This window comes from Pteropus vampyrus, unplaced genomic scaffold (assembly GCF_000151845.1).
Source record: "Pteropus vampyrus isolate Shadow unplaced genomic scaffold, Pvam_2.0 Scaffold736, whole genome shotgun sequence".
Classification (NCBI taxonomy): domain Eukaryota; kingdom Metazoa; phylum Chordata; class Mammalia; order Chiroptera; family Pteropodidae; genus Pteropus; species Pteropus vampyrus.
Window position 1 is genome coordinate 234,664 of NW_011889517.1, and position 22,509 is coordinate 257,172.

The 22,509-nt window shown below is 50.3% G+C and overlaps 1 protein-coding gene across 1 annotated transcript; it reads left to right on the forward strand.

The window, feature by feature from the left end:
• The first annotated feature begins 560 nt into the window (after positions 1–560).
• On the forward strand, positions 561–21,046 carry NYNRIN (NYN domain and retroviral integrase containing). The gene is made up of 8 exons (XM_011385543.2): positions 561–758; positions 10,979–11,625; positions 11,744–13,306; positions 14,236–14,366; positions 14,502–14,598; positions 16,206–16,307; positions 16,525–16,626; positions 17,802–21,046. Exons 1-8 carry the CDS (start codon positions 561–563, stop codon positions 20,674–20,676), a joined length of 5,715 nt encoding a protein of 1,904 aa, XP_011383845.1. The 3' UTR covers positions 20,677–21,046.
• Positions 21,047–22,509: the final 1,463 nt, after the last annotated feature.

Here is a 22,509-nt window from a genome sequence, read left to right on the forward strand (position 1 = left end):
CGAAACCAAGACCCCTTTCCCCTAACCAAATGCCCCTCCTTCTCCTTCCTTTTCCTTCCACTGGGGAAAGGGGAACGTGGAAGGAAATTAACTTTGACCCCTGGATTCTGGGTCTGGGCCCAAAACTTGGGTGGAAGGCAGAGGTTTCCAGGACCCTCCTACCGCCTCTCTTCTTCCCCCGCCTTCCTCCTCCCTTTAAGCTGCCCAGAAGACGGAGAAGGAGCTCATCCCGAAGGGACTGGCGGAGTGGTGAAGGGGGAAGGCTGGGGGCGGAGGGAAGGGCGGTGGGAGCCCGACCGGTCCCACCCCCAGCTTCAACCCCTGGCAGGAAGAGATTGTCGCGGGAGCCGCCGCCGAAAGAAACGGAGCTCGGGAGGGCGGTCGCCCGAGCGGTGGCGGGTGGGTCCGCGAGCCACGGGGACCAAGACCGAGACTGGGGGCGCGCCGCAGGGAGTCGGGGGCGTGGCCTGGGCTCCCTGGGCCGGGGGCCGGGGCGACTTTCGCCCTGGGATCCCGGTGACACTTTGGGCTCCTTCCTTCCAGGGGCGGGTGGGGCAGCCATGCTCCTGTCCGGGGGCGACCCTCCGGCGCAGGAATGGGTCATGGTGCAGACCAAATCGAAGCCCCGGGTGCAGCGGCAGCGGCTGCAAGTGCAGCGCATCTTCAGGATCAAGCTGAACGCCTTCCAGAGCCGCCCCGACAACCCCTACTTCTGGCTGCAGCTCGAGGGGCCCAGGGAGAACATGGGCAAAGCCAAGGTAAACAGCTTCTCCCCACCCCCACCCGTCCCTTCCTACCAGACCCCTCTCCCGTTTCCCTGCCTCCCGGGGAGACAGAGATCCCCTGAGGTCCCCCGACCTGGATTTGGCAGTGTGGCCGGCAGGTACTGGGCCATCCTCCTGTCTTTCCAGATCTGCAGTATTGGTTCCTTCTATCTCGTTTCTTCTTCTTTTTCTTCTTCTTCTTCTTCTTCTTCTTCTTCTTCTTCTTCTTTTTTTTTTTTTGCTCCACCTCTCTCTTGCTTGTCATTTCTGCCCCGCAAGTGCCCTGAGAGAGGTTCCCCCGCCTGTGTACCTCCAGGAGCCGTCCTTGGCCAGGGCCCCAGCATCCACAAATCCACTCCTGCATTAAAGTCCTGCATTTCAGTGGCCTCTGCAACACACCTCTTTGTTCTCCACCAAGATGACCCTTCTGTCTCTTTTAAAGTCTCCTTAAAACCTGGGCTGTCCCCTATCAGAGTGCTGGGGCTGGAGAGGCTCTTAGAAATGCTGCTAAAGCAATGCTGGCATTTTACAGAGGAGGTGTTGGGCATTGGAGAGAGTGAGGGGCCTGCCTGAGTGCTCAGGGTCAGGTAGGTGGGGGTGACCAGGGCTGGGACCAGAACCTAGAGCTCCGGGCTCCCTGCTCCACACTCTTGATGCCTTAGATAGCTTCTTGCAGTGGCTCAGGGGTGCGGGTGCAGCTGCTCTGGAAGCCACCAGCCCTTGGGGATGGGTGGGAATTTGGGAGGAGAGCTGCGGGCTTTCACATGAAAGAGCTTGCTGTATGGGGCTGGACACTTGAATAGGCCAGGTCACAGTGTGTCTCTTGCGTTCTCTCTGGCTCCTCTCACAGTCTTCTCCTCTACTTGGGCCTCTCAGGTTCCCTCTGACCCCCAGTCATGGCCAAGGTCTCCCTCTTCCCTCAGATTCTTTTATCTTATCTTTTCCTGGTAGGAATGCTACAGCCTCCCTCTGCCCCCGACCACCCCAACACACACCCCTTCCCCAGCTGGGTCTGTACTGATATACTAATTGGTCAAGGCCATGGGTGGGGGAGGCCCAGAACATGCTGGCCAGCAGGCAGGCGGGCGGGCAGACAGTCAGGCAGGCTGGAAAGTTCCTCCCTCAGCCCCTCTGTTGAGCTGCTGTGTCAGCATTTTCTCAAATTCTGACAGAGGTGCTGGGGGAGGGGAGGGGTGTCTGCCCAGAGAATAGATGTGCAGGAGCCCCTGAAATTAAGACTTTTCAGTAGTTGGGATAGGGTTGGTTAACAAGAGGAGGCTTTTGGGTTGTTCTGGATTTTTAATCTTTTTGTTAATTTGAAGTACAACAGCTCGCTCACTCTTTCATAGGACTGGTGTTTTCTGAGGTGCCCAGCTCCCCTGCCCCCTGCTTAAACCCTAGGTCAGCTTCTCTGGGCCTGTCTGCTCCTGCTCCCACTGCCACCTAAAAGATCCCTCCCTCACACCCCAGGCCCTGTTAATGTAGCCAGTGGCTCCCTCAATTCCCCCACCCTGTCACCTCCTTCCCCTTTGTCTTCCCCTGGGGAAAGGCACCATCGAAGGTGGAAACATAGTGTACGGATATTCTAGGCACCTTCCTCCCTTATTTCACAGAATGAACAGAAAGAACAGATGCTTGGAAGTTTGGAACAAGAGGGCGAAGAAGGTGGGGAGTATAAGGCTTTGTCCCAGGAGTTAGGAGACTGGGGCTCAATTTGCTGTCATCAGGTTACACTAAGACAGAGGAGTATGGTGGAGAGGGTTTGAGATTGGAGTTTGCTACCTCCTAACTCCATCAAAGCATTTACCCTCTTGAGCCTATTTTCTCATCTATAAAATGATATAGTAACACCCACCTCATGGAGGGGTTGCGAGAGCCAGCTGAAATAATGCATGCTCAAGTACTTTTGCAAAACGTGGAGAGCCGTAGAGTACAGATGTCAGTTATTATTGTTGTTAGCTGTGTAACTTTGAGTGAGTGAGTCCTTTTCCCTCTCTGAGTCTCAGGCTCCTCATTTGAAAAGTGAGAAGCTTGGATTACATGCTCTCTAAGGTCCCGGGATCTGATAGAAGAAAATTTCCCAAGTTTCAATATGGAGGTGCTGTGACTGACCCCAATCCCAGCTGTGGGGACACAGAATCATGGCACTTTGATAACAGCCTATTATACATAGGCCAATTGGCTGTGAGGACTCTGAGACTAGAGGTTGCAGGATGGAGAAGGGGTGAGGATAGGTGTGTCTTATTGGTGAGGGGAGGAAGGGTCAGGAAGGATACAGGCTCATTGAAAGAAGGGCCTCGGTGTGTTTCTACATCATATGTGGCTGGTTTTCCAGGAAAATCTCTGTAGAATTCGAGAGCGCCTTTACATTGTTGTCTTGTGGTAGGATTTGAAAAATAATGAAGGCATTGCTGGAATCACCTTCCTGGGCAGCAGAAACAGACACTTGGGGAGGCCTGGCTTCTGAGGTGAAATCAGCAAGTGGAAAGGAGGGTTCATCTGTCCCTGCTCCATACTAACTGTGAGCGGTACCACGTAGTTGGTAGTGGCCAGGGGTATGCTGGAGGTGGCTCCTACTGACCTATTGTTAAAATTTCAGGAAGTTTGCAAGCCAGTGGAGTCCCCTTGGTAGTTTGAAATATGCCATGGTGGGAGCATTTACATCACAGAAATTGGCAAATGCTACAAATCAGGGCTGTTCCCCAACTGGCTGATAGTTAAACATTTACCAGCATACCTAATTGTGTTATAGGCACCTAACCTTTCCCTTTTTTTTTAAACTTAATTTTTCTATTATCAAAGTAATTTACAATTTGAAAGTCTAATAACTTTGAAAAAGCACACAATAGAACACAGTGACTCCTGCCTTGTTCTCAACTCTCTTCAGTGCCCTTCCTTGTAGATAATGTTTGCTCTGGCGTTTACACATTTGCACATTTCCAAAAAAAATTTTGGATACTGTTATCATTTGATTAATTAATTTTAAATGTTTTTTTACTTCATCTTATTGTAGGTGAGGATTTAACTTCCTCATATTGCCATTCCCCTCTTTATTCCCAATATAGTTATTTTTCAATCTTCTGTTAAATTTAAGTTTAGTATTTGCATCACTATGCCTATGCAAATATCACTAACTTCTAAACATTAAAATGTACAATGATTATGTTGTCTTTCTTACTTTTTTATTGCATTGAGGTTAAGAACTCTTTGTTTTTCAATATGCTTGCTTTTCTCTGTACCTATTACTAATTCTTACAACTTTCAGTGGCCCCTCACTACAATTTCTACAAGGAAAATAGGTGCAAGGTATTCTTTCAGTTCCAAATTTTTTCTTGGAGACATCCTTCCTTCTGTCTGGTCCAGCCTACACAGCTGTCATCCTGAGACTTCCTTTTGCTGTCATTCTTGGCCTCCCTATGCCTTTTTTCTTTGTTAGATGTCTTGTTTTCTGGACCTAATGTCTTTCTCTTTTTTGGGTTGGTAGAACACATCCTCCAGTAGCTTCATCAAGTTAGAAAGATGGTGCATTGCTAAAGAGAATGCTGATGACTGCTCTCAATGTGCTTGTCTCTTGAGTCTTCTCCAGTCTGAACTAGCTGTCCATCCTAGGATGACACATAGTAGGTGCTCAGTAATGATTTGTTGAATGAATGAATTAATTCTGAGATTTTCCTTTGCTTTTTGGAGATTGCCTTTGCTTTTTTCCTATGTTGGTCTCCTTTCTTTGTTTCCTTTCTTTGTTATGCTGGAAAATACTCTCCGGTAGCTTTCTGAGAAAGGTTTTTATAGGAGGTAAATGTTGGGATTGCTTATCCGAAGGTCACTTGATTGATAGTTTGGCTGGTATCGAATTATAAATGGAAAATTCTTTTCCTTCAGAAGTGTAAAGGCAGTACTCCATTGACTTCTTGCTTTTCAGATGTCTGAAGCTATTCTGATCCCTGTTCCTTTGTATGTGAAGTTTCTTCTCTCTGGAAGTTTGTAGTTTCCCCTGTTCTGAGATTTCCTAGTAAGACCCCTTTGTTTGGCTCTGCCTTCATCCATAATCGGTGGGCCCTTCTATCTGTACACTCATGCTCTTCAGATCTAGGGCATTTTCTGGAAATGTTTCACTGATTTTCTCCTCTGTGTTTTCCGTGTTCTCTCTTTCTGGAACTCCTATTGAGACATTGGGCTTTCTGGACTGACTAATTCACTTTTCTTATTTTTTTCTCTTATTTTCCAGCTCTGACTTTTTGCTTTGCTTTCTGGAGATTTCCTTAACTTTATCTTCCAACCTTTGTCTTGGGTCTTTCATTTCTGCCATCATATTTTTAATGTCTAAAAGTCATTTATGTTGTCTCTGAATTCTCTTTTTAAAAATAGTATCCTGTTCTTATTCAGTCTGTACAATGTTCTCTATTATCTCTCTGAGGAAAGTAAACGGCTTGAAATTTTCTTCTCCCTCCCTACTTTCTCTTCCTTCAATTTACTCGCACCCCTTTCTGTGTGTTTTCTATATATTTACCTCACATTAGAAGCTTTCTTCATATATCACTTAATCTTTGCAAGATTAAAAATAAAGGTCAAAGAGCCGATTGGGAGCTGAGGCTGAGGTTTATTGATTTTGAGGTTGGCTATGCAGAGCTCTGGGGGCACTGTCCGTTAGATAACCCGTCTGGTGGTCTTTGAGCTTGGGCTGGCTGGATTTCCAAATGTATTTTTCTATTCTTCATCCTAGAGAGTCAGGGTCTGGCTGATGAACCTGTGAATGGGATCAATGAGTTTCTTTGCACTCAGCTTTCATTGTAGACCACATTATCTGGCCCTTCTTTGTTCCCCTATGCTTTTTGTATGGTACCCACACTCTCAAATATGCCGATTAACCTCTAATTCTAGGACCTGTTTTCAGCTCTGTAGAGAACAAATCTCCAGTGGATAGAGAGTTACTTGCCCAGTCTGTATGTATGTTTGGGGGGTTGTGGGGAGCTTTGGCTTCTGGCTCTACTCCTCAAACAACTTTACATCAGTCTGCCCCTTCACTCTCAATTCCAAAGTTCTTGGTGCTGCCATTTTCTGAGCCTTTCGAGTATTCTTTAGTGTAATTTCGGGTGCTTCTGGAAGGCAGACAATGAATGGTAGCTGACTTATGAGAAAGGAGAATCCCACATCATATGTGGCTGGTTTTCCAGGAAAATCTCTGTAGAATTCGAGAGCGCCTTTACATTGTTGTCTTGTGGTAGGATTTGAAAAATAATGAAGGCATTGCTGGAATCACCTTCCTGGGCAGCAGAAACAGACACTTGGGGAGGCCTGGCTTCTGAGGTGAAATCAGCAAGTGGAAAGGAGGGTTCATCTGTCCCTGCTCCATACTAACTGTGAGCGGTACCACGTAGTTGGTAGTGGCCAGGGGTATGCTGGAGGTGGCTCCTACTGACCTATTGTTAAAATTTCAGGAAGTTTGCAAGCCAGTGGAGTCCCCTTGGTAGTTTGAAATATGCCATGGTGGGAGCATTTACATCACAGAAATTGGCAAATGCTACAAATCAGGGCTGTTCCCCAACTGGCTGATAGTTAAACATTTACCAGCATACCTAATTGTGTTATAGGCACCTAACCTTTCCCTTTTTTTTTAAACTTAATTTTTCTATTATCAAAGTAATTTACAATTTGAAAGTCTAATAACTTTGAAAAAGCACACAATAGAACACAGTGACTCCTGCCTTGTTCTCAACTCTCTTCAGTGCCCTTCCTTGTAGATAATGTTTGCTCTGGCGTTTACACATTTGCACATTTCCAAAAAAAATTTTGGATACTGTTATCATTTGATTAATTAATTTTAAATGTTTTTTTACTTCATCTTATTGTAGGTGAGGATTTAACTTCCTCATATTGCCATTCCCCTCTTTATTCCCAATATAGTTATTTTTCAATCTTCTGTTAAATTTAAGTTTAGTATTTGCATCACTATGCCTATGCAAATATCACTAACTTCTAAACATTAAAATGTACAATGATTATGTTGTCTTTCTTACTTTTTTATTGCATTGAGGTTAAGAACTCTTTGTTTTTCAATATGCTTGCTTTTCTCTGTACCTATTACTAATTCTTACAACTTTCAGTGGCCCCTCACTACAATTTCTACAAGGAAAATAGGTGCAAGGTATTCTTTCAGTTCCAAATTTTTTCTTGGAGACATCCTTCCTTCTGTCTGGTCCAGCCTACACAGCTGTCATCCTGAGACTTCCTTTTGCTGTCATTCTTGGCCTCCCTATGCCTTTTTTCTTTGTTAGATGTCTTGTTTTCTGGACCTAATGTCTTTCTCTTTTTTGGGTTGGTAGAACACATCCTCCAGTAGCTTCATCAAGTTAGAAAGATGGTGCATTGCTAAAGAGAATGCTGATGACTGCTCTCAATGTGCTTGTCTCTTGAGTCTTCTCCAGTCTGAACTAGCTGTCCATCCTAGGATGACACATAGTAGGTGCTCAGTAATGATTTGTTGAATGAATGAATTAATTCTGAGATTTTCCTTTGCTTTTTGGAGATTGCCTTTGCTTTTTTCCTATGTTGGTCTCCTTTCTTTGTTTCCTTTCTTTGTTATGCTGGAAAATACTCTCCGGTAGCTTTCTGAGAAAGGTTTTTATAGGAGGTAAATGTTGGGATTGCTTATCCGAAGGTCACTTGATTGATAGTTTGGCTGGTATCGAATTATAAATGGAAAATTCTTTTCCTTCAGAAGTGTAAAGGCAGTACTCCATTGACTTCTTGCTTTTCAGATGTCTGAAGCTATTCTGATCCCTGTTCCTTTGTATGTGAAGTTTCTTCTCTCTGGAAGTTTGTAGTTTCCCCTGTTCTGAGATTTCCTAGTAAGACCCCTTTGTTTGGCTCTGCCTTCATCCATAATCGGTGGGCCCTTCTATCTGTACACTCATGCTCTTCAGATCTAGGGCATTTTCTGGAAATGTTTCACTGATTTTCTCCTCTGTGTTTTCCGTGTTCTCTCTTTCTGGAACTCCTATTGAGACATTGGGCTTTCTGGACTGACTAATTCACTTTTCTTATTTTTTTCTCTTATTTTCCAGCTCTGACTTTTTGCTTTGCTTTCTGGAGATTTCCTTAACTTTATCTTCCAACCTTTGTCTTGGGTCTTTCATTTCTGCCATCATATTTTTAATGTCTAAAAGTCATTTATGTTGTCTCTGAATTCTCTTTTTAAAAATAGTATCCTGTTCTTATTCAGTCTGTACAATGTTCTCTATTATCTCTCTGAGGAAAGTAAACGGCTTGAAATTTTCTTCTCCCTCCCTACTTTCTCTTCCTTCAATTTACTCGCACCCCTTTCTGTGTGTTTTCTATATATTTACCTCACATTAGAAGCTTTCTTCATATATCACTTAATCTTTGCAAGATTAAAAATAAAGGTCAAAGAGCCGATTGGGAGCTGAGGCTGAGGTTTATTGATTTTGAGGTTGGCTATGCAGAGATCTGGGGGCACTGTCCGTTAGATAACCCGTCTGGTGGTCTTTGAGCTTGGGCTGGCTGGATTTCCAAATGTATTTTTCTATTCTTCATCCTAGAGAGTCAGGGTCTGGCTGATGAACCTGTGAATGGGATCAATGAGTTTCTTTGCACTCAGCTTTCATTGTAGACCACATTATCTGGCCCTTCTTTGTTCCCCTATGCTTTTTGTATGGTACCCACACTCTCAAATATGCCGATTAACCTCTAATTCTAGGACCTGTTTTCAGCTCTGTAGAGAACAAATCTCCAGTGGATAGAGAGGTACTTGCCCAGTCTGTATGTATGTTGGGGGGGTTGTGGGGAGCTTTGGCTTCTGGCTCTACTCCTCAAACAACTTTACCTCAGTCTGCCCCTTCACTCTCAATTCCAAAGTTCTTGGTGCTGCCATTTTCTGAGCCTTTCGAGTATTCTTTAGTGTAATTTCGGGTGCTTCTGGAAGGCAGACAATGAATGGTAGCTGACTTATGAGAAAGGAGAATCCCAGATCAGGTGTTAAATAATAAAGCACCTTGATCAAGTGTAGAGCAGTGTTAACCTATTTGGTGTTTTTATTTAACTTACAGGTTGACAAAGGACCTGTGGGATATTGGGCAATATGTTTTCACAAACATACCACTCTTTTTCTGTGCTTATTTTGTTCCTACCTCTTCTCTACTTTTTCTCCTCTTAGAGGAAAAAGGTTTGGGTGGGCTTTTAAGCAGGAACATTGCTCCAGATAGTTTCTGGATTAAAAATGTCTGTTGCTTCCCTATCTTTTTTTTTTTTGCTTGAAAATAGAGACAGTGTCGTGACTAAGACCCCAGACTTTGGAGTCAGACTGGCTGAGTGTCCCAGCCTACTATCTGTGTGACCTTGGACATGTGCCTGTCCATGTTCATCTAAAATGAGGATGATAGTAATTTCCTTATAGGACTGAGAGAGGAATAAATGAGATAATGTGCTTAAAGAGCCCGGCATATAGTAAGTGTTCAATATATATTCAGATTTATTATTTTGAAAATTATTTCAGTTCCTATATATCTTTTAGTTAAAAAATATTGAACAGTTAATGGTACAATAAGTATTTTAAGCTCTTTGCACAAAGAGAAAGAAACCACCCACAATCTTCTTTCCCAGCACATCTCTTCATATTTACATGTTATTTTCGCGTGGTTAGGATGTGGGGTATATGGGGTGGGGGAGTTTGTTAAGGTCTGTGAGAAGTGATCCTGCACCTGGTCAGATCCACCCTTGCTGGGTAGTGGGTCCAGTTGAGGTTCTGGGTGTGAGGAGTTGGCTTGGGTTTTCTGTCAGGTTTTGAGCTGCTTCGGGACTGATTTGAAAATGAGTAAGACCTGGACCTAAGTGCCTGGGTGCATTGCAGGCCCTTTGGGGAAGGGTCTGGCAGTCTATGGCCTGGGTCAGGTGAAAGAGGTAAGCATAGGCTGGAGCAGGGAAGGATGGCCTGGGTACTGAGCAGAGGGCCTAGAGTTGTCTTCAGGATGGCTGCTCGAGATCTAAAAGGGAGCGTTTGCCCCCTAATGGGACTGTCAGGGGAGATCAGGAAGAGGATGTCTGTGATCAACACAGGGATATGGAGGGACATGAGGGTGAATGCAGTCAACATGTGTTGGCTGATTAAGAGTGTGCACTCATGCTCACTTGGAGCTCATGGGGTCCTGCTGATGAAACTCAGCCATCTAGTGGAGGAACCCAACCTCTCCCATCCCAGAGACCTCATAAGACTGAGTGCGTGAGCCCTGTGACCGTGAGGACTTGGTCTGCCCAGAGAGCCAGAGGCCTTCCTTTTGGTTCAGCTGTTGTGCATATCTGTGGGGTTCCCCCGGATGCTGGCCCAGCGACTTATCTCCTCCTCTGTGTCCTCTGAGCAACAGAGTTACCATGGTTATGGGTACAGATTGTGCTAGAGACCTTCTGGAGGGATATTAACTGAGAATCTCACAGGATTACCCTGTAGTCACTGTGTAGTCAGCCTGAGAAGGTGGAATAGCTCTGGTTTCATGGTCAGACAGATGGTGGGTTGTGGGTCCTCACCTAGTCATTCTCTAGCTGTGTGTCCTTGGGCAAGCCGCATAGCTCTTCTGAGCCTGCAAAATAGAAATATACTGTGCCAGGCACTAGGCTAAGCACTTCCTTTGTGTTAACTCACCGAAGTTCCATAATAGCCTAATGAGGCAGAACTATTTCCCCCATTTTACAGATGAGGAAATGTAGGCACAGGGAGGATAAATAACTTTCCCCAGGTCCTATAAGTTCCTGGCACCTGGAGGGTGTTCAGTAAGGTGCAATCCTCCTCCCCGCTAGCTATTTCACAATTCTAGAATGCCAGAGTAGGATTGGACCTTAGGATTATCTCGTTTAGCCTATCATACTGGTGAAGAGGCTGAGGCCCTGAGAAGATGATAAATTTCCCACAATTAACTTAACCTGCTGAGGTCAAATTGGAAGTAGAACCAGGTCCCTTGACTCCAAACCCAGATGCTCTTCTTCCCTCAAGGCCACTCCCATTCTGTCAGACTCTCCTGGAAAAAAACATGAGTGTGTGAAGAGGCAGGACCAGGAAGAGAGAGGCTGGCCATAGGGGCTTGGCTTCTGGTAGACATAGGGAGGGCACTTTCTTGGCGAGGGGTGGGCCTTCTGGGTGGGGGAGTGCTAGCCACTGGCCACCCTATTAAGGGATGACTTCTTTTGTGTTCTCCCCACTGTGGCTTCAGGAGTATCTGAAGGGCCTGTGCAACCCAGAGCTATGGAAGGAGGTTCGCTACCCGCCTGCCCTGCACTGTGCCTTCCTTGGGGCCCAGGGCCTCTTCCTGGACTGCCTCTGCTGGAGCACCCTGGCCTACCTGGTGCCCGGCCCCCCTGGCTCCCTGATGGTGGGCGGGCTGACCGAGTCTTTCATCATGACCCAGAACTGGCTGGAGGAGCTGGTGGGGCGGCTGCGCTGGGGCCCTGCCCCTCTGCTCACCCCCCGGGGAATCTGGGAGGCTGAGGTGACCCGGGCCTTTGGGGCTTTGGTCTGGATCCGTGGTGATCAGTATGCAGGGGACCTGCTGCAGCTACCCCCAGCGGTCCAGGAGCTGCTGCTGAGCCTGGTGCGGGATGCTGCAGGCAAAGAGGACATCATCGAGTGGCTCAGCCGCATCGGCACCTCCAACACCCGCTCCGACCCAGAGGTCCTGATCTGCCCTCCCCACCAGCAGAAGGAAGGCTCAGCTGTGATGTCCGTGGGAGATGGTCCTGGGTCCTTCCTGGACATAAAGACCCTCCAGAACGGGAGCACAGAAAATTCAAAGAAATTAACCAGCCTAGGATCCTCTCCAGGCCAAAACGCACAGCAGGAGACAGCAAACCAGCTGGTACGGTAAGTTCTGGAGAATTAGTCTAGCTTCTCTGCCCTACCCCTGCTCCCCCACTTGAAGGAAAGAGTTTGGGACCTGACTGGTCTCTCCGTCTTTCCAACAAACTTGGTCTTTCCCCAGGGTTGGTTCCAACAACCAAGGTGGTACGGACAGTGCTCGAAAGGAAGGGGCAGTGCCATCCGCCAGCAGCCAGGACTCTGCGAACCATTCACAAGCTTTGTCACAGCAGAGGCAGGTCCAGAGGGTGGAAGACAAACTCCCCTTCCACCCTCCTCCGGTGTCAGCCCTGGGTGTGTGCCCAGCCTGGAAGGCCTGGGCCCCGGGGCCAGCCTTTGGGCCCTTGTGGCCAGGGGCTATTGCTGCAACCTTCTGGAGGATCAATGAATTGCATTCTCTCCACCTGGCCTGGCTCCTGTCCCAGGCGTGCTTCAGTTTCCCCTTCTGGCAGAGGCCACTGGGCCCCATTCAGTTCAAACTGCCAGGACAGAGTCCTTTGCCCTTAAACCTAGAGTGGAAGCAGAAGGAGCTGGTTCCTTTGCCCAGCGTGGACTGTAGACCAGGTGGGGGGCCAGGAGGAGAGGCAACCCTACAGAATTGCCCGAGGCCAGAGACCCCCCAAAAAGTCATGAGTTTATTGGTGGTGTCAGGAGGCTCGGGCGTAAAGGACAAGGCTACCCTAGGACTTCCACAGATAGGGCCACCTTTGACTACTACACCCCAACTCCAAGCTGCAAGTGAGCCGGGGGATCAAGGAAGTATGCAATGGGATTATAAGGAGCCAAAAGAGGGGACCTTTTCAGCACCACCCACAGGACAAGGAATGCATACAACTCAAGGGAGGCCTGTGGCTCAAGGGGGGCTGTCGGCTCAGTCAGTTCCTGGTCCTCAAACAGTGCCTGAGACTCTTGAAGTGCCCATGGCTGTAGCAGTGCCCACAGCTCAAACCCCACCCACAAATCAAGTGCAGTCTGCAGCCTCCAAAGTGCCTACAGCCCAAGTGATGCCAGCAGTCCACACAGAACCTGCAGTTCCTAAAGTGCCTTCGGCTCCCACAAAGCCAGCAGCTCAAGTGGTGCCCACAGCTCAAAAGGCAGATGTGGGTCAACTGGCTGCAGCAGCTCAAGTGGTGCCTGCAACTCCAAAAACTCCCACAACTCAGAAAACGCCTGCAGCTAAAACATTACCTGCAGGGCCCAAAACACCCAAAGCTCAGACTGGTCCTGTGGCTAAAACAGGGGCCGCAGCTCCCAAAACACCTGCAACCCCCAAAGGCCCCGTGGCTCCAAAAGCCTCCAGAGCGCCGAAAATGCCTGTAGCTCAGAAGGCACCCACAGTTCCAGGGCCAGCCTTGGATGCAGCCAAGCTCCTGAGCGAGGTTCAGCCTCCATCAAAGGGCAGTGCCTCCTTCCTGAAGGGCCAGGGGGTGGCCAGGAGGCAGGCTTCCCAGCCCGACAGCACCTTGGCTCCCAGTAGTAAGCACCAACCTCAGGTGGGAGGGCTCCTGGGGGCTTGGGAGGGGGCCCTGAGGCAAGCGCCTAGACAACCACAGGCGAACAGCACAGTGACCAGCTTTCAGAGGTACCACGAGGCTCTGAACACACCCTTCGAGCTGAACCTGTCGGAGGAACCTGGAAACCAGGGGTTGCGGCGAGTGGTCATTGATGGCAGCAGCGTGGCCATGGTGTGAGTAGCCATGGCATAGGGCATACTGGGCATGCTGGAGACCTGAGGCAGGGTGTCTGGTGGGGACATAGCATGGGCATCCTTGACCTCTGTGGGTGACATGGGGTTCAAATGAGGAAAAGATGGGAGAGAAGTGGCCCACGTCGAGTGACTACTGAGTGCTAGGCACTGTGCATGGACTTGTCACAGCAGCCCTGCAAATGTAGGTTTCTGTCCCTCTTTGACAGAAGCAGAAACAGGCTCAGAGAGGTGCCGAATCTTACCCAAAGGTCCCAGAGCCAGTAAGGATTCCAGCTGGCCATTGGGTTCAGATCTGTCCACTGTCGAGGCCCATGCTCTTTCCACTGCAGCCTGCCTTATATAGCATGGTGTCAGACAACCCCAGGCCAGCTTTCAAATGTTTAGCTCCAACCTTAAGGCTCAGCACGGACCTCCTCTATGAAGCTTTTCCTGACCAACCCTTTGACATTGCCCTCCCTGCACAGCACTTACTGCTGTGTATGTGTTAGCATAAATATATGCAAGACCACTTAATTTGCCCAGATTGTAGAGTGATATCTGTGCTGAGCACACTCCTAGCATACAGTAGATGGTCAGTGAATGTTTGCTTGCTTCCAGCTCTAACTTGAACTCTTTGGGTTTAGAGGTTGCCGTCTTCTTCCTCTTCCCTTAGAGGCCCCTACAGACAGACAGACAGACAGACACACACACACACACACACACACACACACACACAGTCACCCTGTAAGTGCTCACAGAATGTTCGATGATGGAGGGAAGGGAAAAGGGCATTGTCGGTGCTTGTGGTGCTGACGCTGGTGCCCTGGCGTTGCCCTCTGTGCTGCCCGGGCTGGCTCTAAGGGAGGCGTGGGAAGGCTGGTCCATTTCTTGGGCAGGAATTTCTTCCTTACTTTCCACCACCCCCACAGACATGGTCTCCAGCACTTCTTCTCCTGCCGTGGCATCGCCATGGCGGTGCAGTATTTCTGGAACCGAGGCCACCGAGAGGTCACTGTGTTTGTACCCACCTGGCAGCTGAAGAAGAACCGGAGGGTGAGAGGTGAGCTATCTATTGCTGCTCAGCCCCTCCAGCATCATCAAGCTTTTTCTTTTCCTGCCTCTCTCTGTCCCCAGCGTGGCCTTTTCCACTTAGCCCTTCCTCTGACCATCTCTATCTTCTGCCTTTCGCCTCCAGAGAGTCACTTTCTGACGAAGCTACATTCCCTCAAGATGCTTTCGATCACCCCCTCCCAGCTTGAGAATGGCAAGAAGATTACCACCTATGATTACAGGTGTGCCAGCCCCCAGGCCTGCCTTCTGTGGGTCTCTGGGTGCTAAGCTGCTGTGTCAGGTGGGGTCCTGCCTCGTCTGCTCTGGAGAGATGGAAGCAAACACATCTGAGGGGTCATGTGAGAGAGGATGGTGCACAGCGCTCTGTAGGCAGAGGGAGGGACACAGTGAGGAGAGAGCTCCAAGGTTGGCTCTGCCCAAGGCCATGAGGCATTTCTGACTTTGGGATTCTGCAGCTGCATTTCCCTTAGTTAACAGACTTTCTTCCACAACCTATGGGCCGAGATCCACGGCTTTGAATGGGATTGGGCCCGGTGACTCGTGGTGCTTCGAGTGAGCTGCTTCCCTAAGCATCTGATTTTGGGTGCCATTTTCAGTTGAAGTTCATGTCTCAAGGAACTGCTTCAGTCTTTCCGTTCCCCAGCCCTGGCACTGGGAATGTGTATAGCTGTATGTGGTTGGAGCTCTGGCTGGGCTCTGAAAATGCTTAGACTGGCCGCATCTCCTAGCTAAAGCCCAAATGCCTTCCTACTTCTCAATCCTAAGCATCCATTTCCCAACGTGGCTGCACAACCAGTGTGCACAGGAGGAGGCTGTGATGCTGGCTCTTTTGGGGGAAGGGAAGGTCCTGCTGTAGTTGCAGGTCTTGGGCTAGAGTCCATGCTGGGCAGACACAGGACTTGGCTTCACTTAGGGACCTCTCATGTGGGGCAGGGAGAAGTTCTGTACCTCCCTACTTTTCCCCAAACCTGGCATCCTCTCAGCCTTCAGACCTGGGAACGACTAGGCAGGGCAACTCGGGCATCTCTCCTTAAAGAGCAAGCCTTCTGGGTGAGGTGTTTAAGTGCCTGTAATTAATTTCCTGCCTGGGTGCAAGGGAAGGTGGCTTTTCTGCAGAAGGCCCCTCTTCTGAGCACTCATGGAATAGCATGCTTGGGGCCAGCTGAGTGGAAGTCTTCAGGGAATGCTAAGAAGAAGTAGGTGGCCTTTGCTTTTTTTCCTGGTCACAGCCTTCTTTCAAGGAGAAGTGATCCTTGGAAATGGGTTTGTTTATTAAGATGTGTGTTTTTGTATGTGTTTTGTATGTGTTTACATACATATGTATGTATGCGTGCGTGTCAGCATGTACATGAATGTTGCTCATTGGTAAAGAAGAATAATGGAAAATTTGTGTGTATGCTATATGGCAGGCACTGAGCTAGATATTTCAGTCATCCAGTTTAATCCTCACAGCTATATAGGGGACATATTTTATGTTTTACAGATGTGGAAACTGAAGCAATAAGAATGCACTTGTGGATGTGGACAAGTGTGTGGGTTTGCGTGCGTGTCCGTGCATTGTATGTGAATGCCTGCGTGTAAAACAGAGGTCTGTGTTTGAATATATAGTTGCAGGGCATCCATCCCAGTTTACCCTCCCAGGTGGTAGTGGTGATCCCAGATGGCTGTATAGATGAGGGGATGGTCTCCTGGGACCTGGCTTCCCGACTACCAAGGGCAGTTTTTGTCCAACACGCTCCAATTTGAAGCCTCAAGTTTATTTTCCCAGAGGACTGGGGAATGCAGGGGCTGGTTCCTGGGTCATTAGTGATCCCCACTCTCCTTGCAGGTTCATGGTAAAGCTGGCGGAGGAGACAGATGGCATCATTGTCACCAACGAGCAGCTCCACATCCTGATGAATAATTCCAAGAAACTGATGGTCAAAGATCGGTGAGGTGGCTTAGAGGGGATTGGGCTGTTCCTTCTCCTTGGATGTCAGGTAGCCCCTGGCAGGGGTGTTAGGGCCAGGAGAGGGCCCTTGGGGTGGCGCCGACCAGCATCTGCTGGGAGATGTGGGTCTTCGCCCTGTGGAGATGCCCAGACAGCAATGGGGCGTGGGTGGGTCTAGGGCTCCTCAGCAACTGTGCCTCCTCTCTCCCGGGTCCAGCCTGCTGCCCTTCACCTTTGCGGGGAATCTCTTCATGGTACCCGACGACCCACTGGGCCGCGATGGCCCCACCTTGGATGAGTTTCTGAGGAAGCCCAACAGGTAATGGGCTTCCCCTGCCTCCCGGCCCCTCCAGGGACCGACCAGAAACTTCCCCTAAGTGCTAGCCAGCATTTTTCTAGTGCTTAATAGTGAGCAGAGCGATTTGATGTTTTCACGTCTTTACACTTCTACCACTTCTTTATGCGTCCATAAACCACTTATATGGTTTTGCTGTTTTACAGTTTTGCACACATGCTTTAATACTATATGTATCCTTCCACAACTGGCATTTGCACTCAGCTTTTTATTGTTTTTTCCAGATGTTAATTTGTGTGGCTCACTTTAATGGCCGTGTGGTATTCCATTACATGAATACCCAACAGTTATCGGGTCTCTTGTGGAGGGCTATTGATGGTATCCGTGTTATGCTATTGGAACCATGGCTGCAGTGAACAGCCTCGTTCCTATTTCATTGTGTTCAAGGGCAGCTGTGTCTAGAGTCTGTGCCAAGTAGAAGTTTTTCCACAGTTCTTATCCCCTTGGTCTTCGCAACTTGAGTTAGACATACACGACTACTATCCTCATTTTACAGATGAGGAATCTGAGATTCAAGTACTTTCCCAAGGTCATTTCGCTGGTGCTGGCAGAACTGGTTTGCAGTAACTCAGATCCTCTGGCCTCTACCCCGCCAAACCACCTTGCTCCCCATCTCCCAGTTCCCTGGGCCCAGCAGGAGACTGTGGTGGACCCTCTGGGCAAGGTACTGCTTCCTGGGCCAGGCCTCCACCCATTCCCATTTTCCTGGTTTGGAAAAAAAGTGATGTGGAGGAGGTCTGTCTACTGTGTCCTCTCAAGTCCCTTGCCAGACCTCGTTCCCTCTCTTGATCTGGCTTGCTCATCCTGGGGTCAGATCGGAAGCACCAGTCGTCTAATTCTTATCACACCATTGGCTTAAAACTTGTTGAAAATGCCACTTGGTCAATGAGATTTGATTGGACAAACCTTCAAAGCACAGTGGAATCTCTGATACTGAGGCCCAGCACATGGCAGAGGTAGAGGATCTGTGGGCAAGGTCCATGTCAGAGGCTGGCACTCGGCCCAGCCTCAGGGTCACTGAGCAATGAGGTGGGGCTCTGCAGGGTTTCCACAGGTGTGATTTCCCCATGGATGGCCTCTTGGGTGGGCTGTCACCTTTCCTCCTCCATTGGACCCTCTGCTCTGCTGTTTCGGTGCAGGTTGGACACCGACATTGGCAACTTCCTGAAGGTGTGGAAGACCCTTCCTCCTAGGTCAGCCAGCATCTCTGAGCTGAGCGATGCCACCGACACGGGGCCTTTGGAGAGTCCTCAGAAAGTGGAAGAGGTCAGGGAAGAGAAGGAGGAGAGGCAGGGTGAAGAGCCGAGGGAGCTGCAGGACGAGGAGCAGGAGGAGGGGCAGGGCGCGCAGAGGCCAGCCGAGGAGGAGGACCTGGACTCCTCGCTGGTGTCGGTGTTCAGGGCTGAGTGCCCTTCCCTTTCAGAAGAAATTCTCCGGTGCCTCAGCCTCCAGGATCCCCCTGACGGGGCCCTTGACATCGATCTCCTGCCAGTGGTGGCTTCTCCCTCCCTGGGCATCCCCTGGGATGGGAAGGCTCCCTGCCAGCAGGTTCTTACCCACCTGGCCCAGATGACCATCCCCAACAACTTTACTGCGCTTTCCTTCTTTGTGGGGTTCATGGACTCCCACCGGGATGTCATCCCCGACTACGAAGCCCTTGTGGGCCCCTTGCACAGCCTCCTCAAGCAGAAGCCAGACTGGCAGTGGGACCAGGAGCACGAGAAGGCCTTTTTGTCCCTGAAGCGAGCCCTGGTGTCTGCTCTCTGCCTGACGGCCCCCAACTCCCAGCTGCCCTTCCGCCTGGAGGTGACGGTGAGCCAAGTGGCCCTGACGGCCATTGTCTACCAGGAGCACTCAGGAAGGAAGCACCCCATTGCCTATACCTCAAAACCCCTCCTCCCTGATGAGGAGAGTGAGGGCCCCCAATCAGGGGGAGACAGCCCCTATGCTGTGGCCTGGGCCCTCAAGCATTTTTCCCGCTGCATTGGGGACACCCCTGTGGTCCTGGATCTTTCATACGCCGCCCGGACCACTGTGGACCCTGAGGCTCCGGAGGGCCGAAGGGTTTCCAAAGCATGGTTGATCCGATGGTCCCTCTTGGTACAGGACAGAGGCAAGAGGGCCCTGGAACTGACCCTTCTCCAGGGCCTGCTGGGGGAAAACCAACTGCTGACGCCCGCGTCCTCTCTGACTCGTTTCTTTCAGGTTCTGCCTCCTTTTTCCGACCTGTCCACTTTTGTCTGCATCCACATGTCGGGCTATTGCTTTTACCGTGAGGATGAGTGGTGTGCTGGCTTTGGTCTCTATGTCCTGTCTCCCACCAGCCCCCCTGTCTCCCTTTCCTTCTCTTGTTCACCTTATACACCAACCTATGCCCACCTGGCTGCTGTGGCCTGCGGTTTGGAGCGCTTCGGTCAGTCCCCACTCCCTGTGGTTTTCCTCACGCACTGCAACTGGGTCTTCAGCCTCCTCTGGGAGCTCCTGCCCCTGTGGAGGGCTCGGGGCTTCCTGTCCTCTGACGGATCCCCACTACCTCACCCGAGCCTGCTTTCCTACATCATATCCCTCACCTCTGGCCTCTCATCCCTTCCGTTTATCTACCGAACCTCCTACCGCGGCTCCCTGTTTGCCGTGACGGTGGACACCCTGGCCAAGCAGGGTGCTCAGGGGGGTGGGCAGTGGTGGAATTTGCCAACGGATGTGCCGGTCCCCATAGTGTCTCCCCATACCGTGGGCAAGAGGCCCGACTTGCTGGCATTACAGCTCAGTGACAGCACCCTGGCGGATATTATCGCCAAGCTGCAGGCCGGGCAGAAATTGTCTGGCTCCTCACCCTTCAGTTCTGCCTTTAACTCACTCAGCCTGGACCAGGAGAGCGGCCTGCTTCTGTTCAAGGGAGATAAGAAGCCCAAGGTCTGGGTGGTCCCAAGGCAACTCCGGAGGGACTTGATTTTCTCTGTGCATGATCTCCCCGTGGGGGCCCATCAGAGACCCGAGGAGACCTACAAGAAGCTGCGGTTGTTGGGGTGGTGGCCTGGGATGCAGGAGCACGTCAGAGATTACTGCAGGAGCTGCTTATTCTGCATTCCCCGAAATCTCCTAGGCAGTGAGTTGAAGGTTATTGAGTCCCTGTGGCCCCTCAGGTCGACCGCCCCCTGGTCGAACCTGCAGATCGAGGTGGTGGGCCCAGTCACCATAAGTGAGGAGGGCCACAAGCATGTGCTGATTGTGGCTGACCCCAACACCAGGTGGGTAGAGGCGTTCCCGCTGAAGCCCTACACGCACACGGCTGTGGCCCAGGTGCTGCTTCAGCATGTGTTTGCAAGGTGGGGCGTTCCCGTGAGGATGGAGGCTGCCCAGGGTCCCCAGTTTGCCCGGCATGTCCTGGTGAGCTGTGGACTGGCCCTGGGAGCCCAGACGGCCTCCCTGAGTAGGGACCTGCAGTTCCCCTGCCTGACGAGCTCAGGGGCCTACTGGGAATTCAAGAGGGCCCTCAAGGAGTTCATCTTTCTGCACGGCAAGAGGTGGGCAGCTTCCCTGCCCTTGCTGCATCTGGCCTTCAGGGCCTCCTCCACCCAGGCCACGCCGTTCCAGATCTTGACAGGGGGCGAGGTGAGGCTCACTGAGCCCCTGTGGTGGGAGATGAGCAGTGCAAATATTGAAGGGCTCAAGATGGACGTCTTCTTGTTCCAGTTGATGGGGGAGCTGCTGGAGCTCCACTGGAGGGTGGCTGACAAGGCCAGTGAAAAGGCGGAGAATAGGCGTTTCAAGCGGGAGAGCCAGGAGAAGGAGTGGAACGTGGGTGATCAGGTCCTCTTGCTGTCACTCCCCAGGAATGGCAGCAGTGCCAAATGGGTGGGTCCCTTCTATATTGGGGATCGGCTAAGCTTGTCTCTCTATAGGGTCTGGGGCTTCCCAACCCCAGAGAAGCTTGGGTGCATCTATCCTAGCAGTCTGATGAAATCCTTTGCCAAGAGTGGTACCCCACTGTCCTTCAAGGTCTTGGAGCAGTGAGCTGGAGCAGCAGGGGAGCCCCACCCCCAGGGTCCTGGGCTGCTGCTGCTAGGCTTCCCCTTCAACCCCAGCCGTGCTCTCACAGCCCCCTGGGGGCCTCTGTTGTGCCTTTTGTAGAGAAGTTACTTTATAAAGCTTTGCTGAATTGCCTTGAACTGGGGACCAGCATCCCTATGGAAATGTTCAGGGTGCGGTATTGGGAGAATCTGCCAAAGGCTGTCAGATATGGGCCTCTGGCAGTTTCACCCTGGGGAGTGTAAAGTCCCCTTACTGAGGTAGGCCAGGCACAATGTCTTTCCCTAAGTATCCCCATTACCCTGTCATACATGTGCAGGTGTATGCACACAAACACGCATGCTCCCCCCCACCACCCCCCGCCATCCTCCTGTCCTAGAATCTGACTCCTGGCTATCTAATTAAGAAACAGTGTGGCTCGGGACTTCAGAACCAGAACCACACTCTCTCAGAAACCTCGGATGTAGACTCTTCTCCCCTGACCTCTTCATTTGGGGACCTTTTGCCCCTGAAGTTGTCACAGCTGACCCCAATCCATGCAGGTTGTGGAGAGCCAGCCTGTTTAGGTAGTCTTGTGGTCAGCTTTCTCAGGCCATGCTAGGCCTGCCCAGCTAGCAAGGAAGGGCTGGCAGTTCTGGGCCCCAAGGCTCAGAGCTGGAGTGGGAGGACGGCCAGCCACCGATGAGCGTCCTGCTTGTCAGCATGGAAGGCAAGGGCGAGACTGAGTCAGCCTACCTCATTTGACTCCAGCCAATGGAGACAACCCTGACCCCTGCTGCGATGGTATCAACTCCACAGGAATCAAGGATCTTGATGCCAAGTGTGGCATCTCTACCTGAAGAGCTGCTTCAACTAGACCAAGGGGCCCAGGCCTCTATTTCAAGGGGGGAGGGCATCTGAAATGAGCAGTCTGGCACACGGTGAGGTGCTGGCATGGCTCTATCTCCCAACCCCGCCCCAAAGCCCACACCCCTCTCTTACCTCCACTGTACCCTGCACCCCCAGTTCCTACATAGTGTGTGACTGCTGTGGTTGGATCACCCCCTATCCCCCAGACCTGCCTTCTTTGTAGAGCAAAACCCCAGGCTCAGAGCACTGCAATGATCACTCTTGCAATAAGAGTGAGTTCTCATAGGTGTGTGTGCTTATACTCACCCCCTGAATTGCTGCTGCCACCGAAAGAGTGAACTCCAGTGAAGGCCAGCACTGTATCCCTCTGGCTGGGCCTCTGAGTAGTTTTATTTCTCCAAAAATGAGCCAGTTTCCTGGCCTAGCTCAGGTCACTAACACATTTGGCATTGCTGGAGCCAGAGTAGAGCCTACCATAGAGTCGAATTTCCTTGTGTTCCAGCCAGGGAAAGGCCCAGAGAGGGGAAGTGACTTGCCGAAGGTCACAGTTAGTTCATGGCTGAACTGAGACCAAGATTAAGCTTCAAGACTTCACCGTAGAAAGGGTTCTGGTGACAGGTTCAAGTGAGAGAACCTCTCTAAATCCTATGCCCCTATTCCTTCCAATTCCCCATCTCCCATGTGTTCTAGACAAACTACTAGATGTTGCCCTTAAACCATTTCCAGCTGTTAATTCTGTCCAGGAAAGAATGATTGGGTGACACGAGAAAGTGAAAGGTGAGCTGTGGGATTTTTAGCAGATGCCTTCTTTCTTCCTCCTCTCTCCTCCCCTTGTCATTTCTCTCCTCTGATGGTATGGCCGACCTCATTCTCCCTCCCAGTGCTATACCCATTCTCCCCTGTTAACCACATTTATGATCTTCTACCCTTTTATGTGATTTCTATTTTTCATTCGATTTATCAATAAAC

What these genes read in the sequence shown, in the direction of transcription:
- NYNRIN (XM_011385543.2), top strand. Translation starts at nt 561, where the DNA reads ATGCTCCTGTCCGGGGGCGACCCTCCGGCGCAGGAATGGGTCATGGTG. An exon ending in GGCAGCAGCGTGGCCATGGT is followed by an intron (nt 13,307 to 14,235) that starts GTGAGTAGCCAT and finishes CCACCCCCACAG; the next exon opens with ACATGGTCTCCAGCACTTCT. An exon ending in AAACTGATGGTCAAAGATCG is followed by an intron (nt 16,308 to 16,524) that starts GTGAGGTGGCTT and finishes TCCCGGGTCCAG; the next exon opens with CCTGCTGCCCTTCACCTTTG.